Source organism: Sinocyclocheilus rhinocerous, unplaced genomic scaffold (assembly GCF_001515625.1).
Source record: "Sinocyclocheilus rhinocerous isolate Xijiao unplaced genomic scaffold, SAMN03320098_v1.1 scaffold463, whole genome shotgun sequence".
NCBI lineage: Eukaryota > Metazoa > Chordata > Actinopteri > Cypriniformes > Cyprinidae > Sinocyclocheilus > Sinocyclocheilus rhinocerous.
In genome coordinates, this window is record NW_015627535.1 from 1,025,367 (window position 1) to 1,032,974 (window position 7,608).

Here is a 7,608-nt window from a genome sequence, read left to right on the forward strand (position 1 = left end):
AGAAAGCCACTGCTCTCCAAAAAGAACATTGCTGCCCGTCTGCAGTTTGCTAAAGATCATGTGGACACGCCAGAGGGCTACTGGAGAAATGTTTTTTGGACAGATGAGAACAAAATACAACATTTTGGTTTAAATGAGAAGCGTTATGTATGTTGAATAGAAAGCACTGCATTCCAGCATAAGAACCTTTTCCCATCTGTTCAACATGGTGGTGGTAGTATCATGGTTTGGGCCTGTTTAGAACAATGAATTCTCAATTATATCAGCAAATTCTACAGGAAAATGCCAGGACATCTGTCAGTGAACTGAGTCTCAAGAGAAAGTGGCTCATGCAGCAAGACAACGACCCCAAGCACACAAATCATTATACCAAAGAATGGTTAAAGAAGGACAAAGTTAATGTTTTGGAATGGCCAAGACAAAGTCCGGACCTTACTCTAATTGAGATGTTGTGGAAGGACCTGAAGCAAGCAGCTGATAGGAGGAAACCCACCAACATCACAGAGTTGAAGCATTCTGTACTGAGGAATGGGCTAAAATTCCTACAAGCCGTTGTGCAGGACTGATCAGCAGTTACAAGAAACGTTACCTGCAGTTATTGCTGCAAAAGGGGGTCACACCAGATACTGAAAGCAAAGATTCGCATACTTTTGCTACTCACAGATATGTAAAATGATCATTTTTCTCAATAAATAAATGACAGAGCATATATTTTGGTCTCATTTGTTTTATTGGCTTCTCTTTGTCAACTTTCAGGACTTGAAAGGACGTGAAAATTATGTTTTGGGTCATATTTCTGCAGAAATATAGAAAATTATATATATATACAGTGGGTACGGAAAGTATTCAGACCCCCTTAAATTTTTCACTCTTTATTATATTGATGGAAAAGTGCTGCATAGAGCAAATGTTCTTCAAAATATCACCTTTTGCGCTCCACAAAAATAACAGCACACAGGTTTAGAATGACATGAGGCAGAGTAAATGCTAGAATTGTCATTTTTGGGTGAACTGAGCCAAATTAAGTCAAGCTTAGTTAATCAGACGCTCAGAATCAGTCACTCACCTGTATGCAAAGCTTGATTTGAGAATGCTGAGTTCCCCCTCATAAGGAAACATATCCTCATATTCCAGCAATATCCCATTAGCACCCAGAGATGACAGTAGAGGGAATATCTACAAAAGAACATAAAGGCAAACTTTAAAAAGGATACTATTAATACATTATACCACGTTTAAAACACATCCCTGTTTGCACATATTGTTTCCTACCTGTTCAAGGTATTTGACTTTGGGTGCGGCACCTTTCAGATCAAAGTGCACGATTTTTAATGGATCTGTGGGTGAATCATCAGGAATTTTTGGTTCTGACTCCTCTTGGTTTGATTGGATCGTCTCTTTTTTCTCTGGCTGAGCCTCTGTGTTGTCTGTATGTTCTTTTTTGACAGGATCCTCCTGACTATGAACCAAATTCAGCTGTGGGATACGCTGGTTAGCCCAGAATTTATCACCTTGTATGATTTGGTGGGTCTTGTGACTTGTTTCTTTGTTTGAGCTATAAATAGAAGGTAAATAAACGTCAATTACAGGCTTGTTTAAGTGAAGCATGGTTTGATGCACATGTACATGGAGACCCACGAGAACTGCAATCCTCACCTGGGGCTAAAGAAATATTTCACCATGGCAACAATCACCAAGCAACCGATGATCATCCTCATAAACTTTTGATTGCTCATGTTTGCTTTTCTGCAGGTGAATGGGATAAACCATAAAAATGAAGGCAGGTGTTGAACTCAGGTGACCTTCAAAACAAAATTTGCACTGAAAATCACAAAACATAATGAAAAACTCAGAAATGTTTACCTGTTTAAATGACAATGGAAAAGCCTCAATTTACAAACACGTGCATTTAATAATAATAATAACAATAATATACTTTACAAATGCAAATGCGTACGTGGTCTATTAAAAAAATGTGGAAATGCATCAAAAATCAAAGTAGATCAACAATTTAACTTGCATTTAATATATTTTCTCACAATTAGGACTCTGTAGCATTAAAGGATAAATGTTTTCTTGCTCAAATAGAAGACATGACGCTTTATAAATGAATGCAGGTTGCTATCACTTTAGTAAAACATCGAAATGTATACTTACTTTGTTAAAGACCATTAATCCTTCAGGTAAAAGACTTTATGAAGCATATAAGCAGACTCAGAATTACTTCCGTGTGCAGTTTATTGATGCAAGTGCATTTGTGTGAATAACGCGACAAGTTCATCCTGTTTAACGTGACGTACTTACAATAGCTTATTTGAATGTATAATTATCGATGACAGATGGTTGGCAGAGTCAGATATGTTTCTGCACTGCACTTGACCGAGCGAACACCATAAGGTGAGCAGCGTGAAGGCGCGTTTCCATTGCCCTTCAAATTGCGCAAATTGCGAATTGAAAATATGCCTAATGGAAACGCGTCAATTTCGCAAAAACGCCCATATATCGCAAAAAAGTTTTTACGCTCGCATGAGGTGGTTTTTCAGGCAATGCGAAAAGGGAATAATTCGCAAAACTGCAATGGAAACGGCTTTTTCGCATTTACAGGTCACATGGCGTATGTAAAAAGTCATATGATCATTCTTCAATGTACTATAACCTCCAAGAAACACATCATAAGTGGCAGCGCTCCAGTATAAGGGGCTTTCCCTACCATTAATGCTTAGACAATTTACACTGCACACGTCTGCGGTGCACTGTGGCTCTGATACGGTCACTGAATCTGACTGCGGCCACTCAGTGCTTGTGTTTATATTTTTATACAGTCTATGGTTTATTCCAGCCGTGCCACGCACGTTTCTGAAGCGGCTCTCTTTGCTGCTTCTGTAAAGATATACGCATAAGCCTCCTTTGAGTAAATATAGCCAAAATCCCACCAAAATCCGTTGCCATGACTTATCGCGAGAGACAAAAGGTTACGTTTAAGTCTCATAACATTGGTTAATGGAAACGCCGTCATTTCGCAATACTTTCTTATCGACATTTATAAAATATCGCCAAAGTTTTGCGCAAATCTGTAATGGAAACGCGCCTAGTGACAGTAAGGGTGCGCGTCACATCGACGCTTTACGGCACGTGTTGTTCAGTATATCAAATACTGGGCAACCGTAACATCGCCTATAAATGCGCACAAAAATCATGCCAGTTGCTACAGCACAGCGTATGACTTACTTTTTGTTTAAAAACAAATTAAATTTGGATAGTTGTCAAGACATAACATGTCAAGAAGTGACAGCGGAGTCCTGCTGTGTTACACGATATATTTAATCTCAAACAGCATTTTCTATCTAATTCTTGTATAATAATTTTACATGCGGTTTTATGTTTTCATAATCAAAGGACTACGTGTAATATCTTTACTTTTCAAGAAAAAAACTAAAACTGCTGACTAGTTACAACATCGAAAAATGTATTTTACCAGTTATATTGTACATAGCAAGTCCAATGTCTAGTGAAAGTATTACATTTAGCATTATTTCAATGTAAAAACTCTCTCTCTCAGAGGGAGTTTTTACATTAAAATAATGCAAAATATAATACTCTCAGTCTCTCTCTCTCTCTCTCTCTCTCTCACGCTCTCCTTTTTTTACTATGTCTACTATATCATCTATCATTATAGATACTATATCATCAGCATAATATTTAAATGACAAGTTTTTGAGGGTTTTACAAAGATGTCTTTAAATGTGTGTCTAATTTGAAAATACGTTATTCTAAACTGAAACATATTTTACAGTTTGTCTAGCCTATTTTGTGAAATGCAAAAACGTCGACTCTGAATCGATAACATGTGACATGTGACAATACAGTTGATCGGTAGTCACATCAGCATATTTCTTTAAGTCCCGCCCTTAACCTCTCACTCTTTACTTTGATTGGGCAGAGCCACTTTCAAGTGGCCTACGATTGGACAGTTTAGAAGTCATTCACAAAGCCCTGCCAACCGCATCACAGGAAAACAGACAGCAGCGATAACAATGGCGTCGCATTTCAGCGGAGTGCTTCAGCTCACAGATATGGATGATTTTATTACTCCGTCTCAGGTTTAATAGTTGTTTCTCCCTGTAACATTTAAAACAGACACATTACTGTCAGTTCAACGGATAAACGGATGTAACATTGTGTAGATAACGATACAGTTTATAAAAGTGACACATGTTTCTGACAAGCCTTTTTGACAACGTTTAAGTCTTGTAAATACTGTAAATGCTAATTATCAAGGGCTTTCGTTTAGTTAAAGCTCCCACGTCTGGGCCCACGTTATTTGCAAGGCCATATAATAACAGTGGCTGTGTCTCAAAACCTAGTGAGCTGCAGCTGCCTAAGTAAACTGCTGTATATAAAATGCATGTACACTTCAACCACGTTGAAATGTATGCATATCACTTCATTAGATAACAAAATTTCGAACCAAGTGATTTATTTCCAAAAAAGACATTGCATCACATTGAAAGCAAAGCAAGTTAGGTGTTGTATACTATTCAGAAAGTATTTTCATCCACTAAAAGTTACTGTTACACCACTTGTTTAAAAATCATTGCTGACTACACTTGATCTTTTGTCATATCATTTGTCATCTAATGTGTATAGATATAACCTAAGTATTCAAAAGCTGAATACTACTATTTAAAAGTTTGGGGGGCGGTAAGATTTTTATGTCTTTGAAAAGTATTTTATGCTCAACAAGGATGCATTTATTTGATAAAAAATACAGGGAAAACAGAAATATCATGAAATATTATTACAATTAAAAATAACTGCTTTCTATTTGAATATATTTTAAAATGCAATTTATTCCTATGATGCAAAGCTGAATTTTCAGCATCATTACTCCAGTCTTCAGTGTCACACGATCCTTCAGAAATCATTCTAATATGCTGATGTAGAGCTCAAGAAACATCTTATTATTATTAATGTTGAAAACATTTGTGCTGCTTCATATTTTTGTGGAAACGATGATACTTCTTTTTCAGGATTCTTTGATGAAAGTTCCAAAGAACAACATTTATTTCAAACAGAAATCTTTTGTAAGATTATTAATGTCTTTACTGACACTTGTGTTCCATGTTACGCTTCCTTGCTGAATAAAAATAGTAATTAACTAAAAGCAAAAAAACCTATTATACCGATATATAATTTCACTGTTGTTAATTTGCCCTATTTATCAGGAATGTGTCAAACCTGTAAAGGTGGAAAAGAAGCAGGGAAGATCCGTGGCTAAAATCCAGATAGAAGATGATGGCAGTTATTTTCAGGTCCATCAGGTGAGTACAAATGATGTGACTTTTATTTCGAGCCATGTGTGTATTTCATTTGGCAGATATGATAGATATAATGCATAAATGCTTGTTTCCCAGGATGGTCAAAGGCAAAAGTTGGAGAAAGCAAAGATTACTCTGAACGACTGTCTGGCTTGCAGTGGCTGCATCACGTCTGCTGAAAGTGTCCTGATCACCCAACAGAGTCATGAGGATCTGTTCCGTGTGCTACGGCAAAATAAGGTGCGCAGTACATTACTGCATTTAATGTTTTACTCCCAATGAATAATTCACCTCAAACGTGTTTGTGTCTGTCAGCAGCAGGTCAGCAGTAGCGAGCAGAAGGTGGTGGTGGTGGTGTCTGTGTCTCCTCAGTCGAGAGCCTCTCTAGCAGCACACTACGGTCTCAGCAGCAGCGAAGTGGCTCGTAGACTCACCAGCTTCCTGAAGAACTTGGGTGAGTTTGAGTCCGCGATTCATATGACCAGTCAAAGAAAGACGTCCTCCTGTGTGTATTGAGATCATGGAAACTCCATACCGATCTTTCAGGTGTCCATCACGTGTTTGACACCGGCTTCAGTCGCTCATTCAGCCTGTTAGAAAGCCAGAGGGAGTTTCTAGAGCGATTCAGTCGGAAGGAAGAGGACAAGAAGGCACTACCGATGCTGGCGTCTGCCTGTCCAGGTAGTTGCAATCAGTTTTTTATTTTCTGAAATGTTCTCAGTAGTGTATTTTATGAAATGAGACTTTGTGATTGGTTCAGGCTGGATTTGCTATGCTGAGAAGACTCATGGTGAATTCATCCTCCCGTACATCAGCACGACCCGCTCGCCCCAGCAGATGATGGGTTCTCTAGTCAAGGGCTATTTCGCCTCGCAGAAGGTACTAAACAATCAACTTCTGTTCAGAGAGGGAGAAACGGCCCACAATCAGTGCTTAAAGGCAGGGTATGTGATTTTTCAAAAACACTTTAGAAAACTGATTCGGGCCGAATAGCAAAACAAACTTGTAGCCAATCAGCAATAAGGGGCGTGTCTACTCGTGATGTGGAGGAGAGAGCTTTCAGTGCATGGGACGGACATTAGCCGAGCCGAGCGACCGAAAGATAGAGATGGCGGATAAAAAACAAAAGAGGAAAACGTCTGCGGAACGATAAGGCAAGAAGTAGGACCCGTGTAAATATCGGATCAGCTTTCCAGCGCTGGAGAGAACTCAAGGAGCGGAGGCCTGCGATCGGACGTCGAGGTTGCTTTGTTTCTTCTCAATAGGTGAGTAACACCGTGTCTACAACAGCTAAAGTCTGCCTACACTGGACGCGATCAAACGACCGTTGAAAACCATTTGAAATTTGTGTCAGCACGTCATAAATAGAACCCGGCAGCAGTTTTCTGTCGGGGATTTGTCGCGCCGCGCCGCTCACGTCCGTAGACACGGTGTAACATTGGTTTTGCTTTGTTTCACAGAACTAATCGTTGCCTGGGTTGCGTACGTATATGTGGGGCGGAGCTATCAAAATAGGGGCAAGACCCTTTTGGGGTAGGGGCGTGTTTGTTTTGGTGATTTCAAATATCAACATTGACTACCAGAAATCACTTACTCTGCCTTTAATTTGCAAATGAAACACTGCCGGATACAAATCAGCAGTTAAAAGGCGCTGTGACCGACACTCAGTGACGTCACTAAACGGTGATGACACAACTATAAGAGCATCGTTCACAAGTTTCTGCATGGACCTAACTATACAGCCTAGGTTTTCAAACCCTGGGTCAAAAATGGGTCTCCAGGATGATTTAAGGCAAATATATGTAAGTTACATTCAAAATAACAAAATTTGTTTCCATAAAAATAAAATACAATCATAATCTATATAGAAAAGGTATAAATATGCGAAATATATCTGACATAAATAATTAACAGATATAAAACAGATTTGAGGCGCGGCGATCCGCAAACAGGTTCACGGAAAGGAAACCGAGAACTGAGATGACGGAACGCGCATCCTGTTTGTTTGCTTAATTACAAAACACAGATGTTCTTTTTATTGCGAGTGTGCAAAAATAAAAGTAAAAATTTACATTTAGTCATTTAGCAGACGCTTTTATCCAAAGCGACTTACAAATGAGGACAATGGAAGCAATCAAAATCAACAAAAGAGTAATGAGCTTAACGTAGTACACGTAGCAAGTTTTTTTTTTATTTTTTTATAAAATATAGGCCTAATAAATAAAAAGAAAACAGATAGAAAAGAAAAAGAATAGAGCAAGCTAGTGTTAGAGGCCTTTTTGCTTTTGTT

The 7,608-nt window shown here is 38.6% G+C and overlaps 2 protein-coding genes across 2 annotated transcripts in view; one reads left to right on the top strand and one right to left on the bottom strand.

Annotated features, from left to right (window-relative positions):
* Positions 1-2,394, bottom strand: part of LOC107728633 (hexosaminidase D-like) — an 11,112-nt gene extending 8,718 nt beyond the window's left edge. The window contains exons 1-4 of the mRNA XM_016538894.1: positions 2,158-2,394; positions 1,657-1,802; positions 1,273-1,555; positions 1,067-1,176 (exon numbers count right to left, since the gene is read on the bottom strand). Coding sequence (XP_016394380.1) covers positions 1,067-1,176; positions 1,273-1,555; positions 1,657-1,736 — 473 coding nt within the window. The 5' untranslated portion in view covers positions 1,737-1,802; positions 2,158-2,394. The remainder of the gene's footprint in view (positions 1-1,066; positions 1,177-1,272; positions 1,556-1,656; positions 1,803-2,157) is intronic.
* A 1,629-nt stretch (positions 2,395-4,023) lies between these two features.
* narfl (nuclear prelamin A recognition factor-like) overlaps positions 4,024-7,608 on the top strand; it is a 9,767-nt gene continuing 6,182 nt past the window's right edge. The window contains exons 1-6 of the mRNA XM_016538906.1: positions 4,024-4,100; positions 5,226-5,321; positions 5,415-5,558; positions 5,637-5,772; positions 5,865-5,999; positions 6,079-6,197. Coding sequence (XP_016394392.1) covers positions 4,035-4,100; positions 5,226-5,321; positions 5,415-5,558; positions 5,637-5,772; positions 5,865-5,999; positions 6,079-6,197 — 696 coding nt within the window. The 5' untranslated portion in view covers positions 4,024-4,034. The remainder of the gene's footprint in view (positions 4,101-5,225; positions 5,322-5,414; positions 5,559-5,636; positions 5,773-5,864; positions 6,000-6,078; positions 6,198-7,608) is intronic.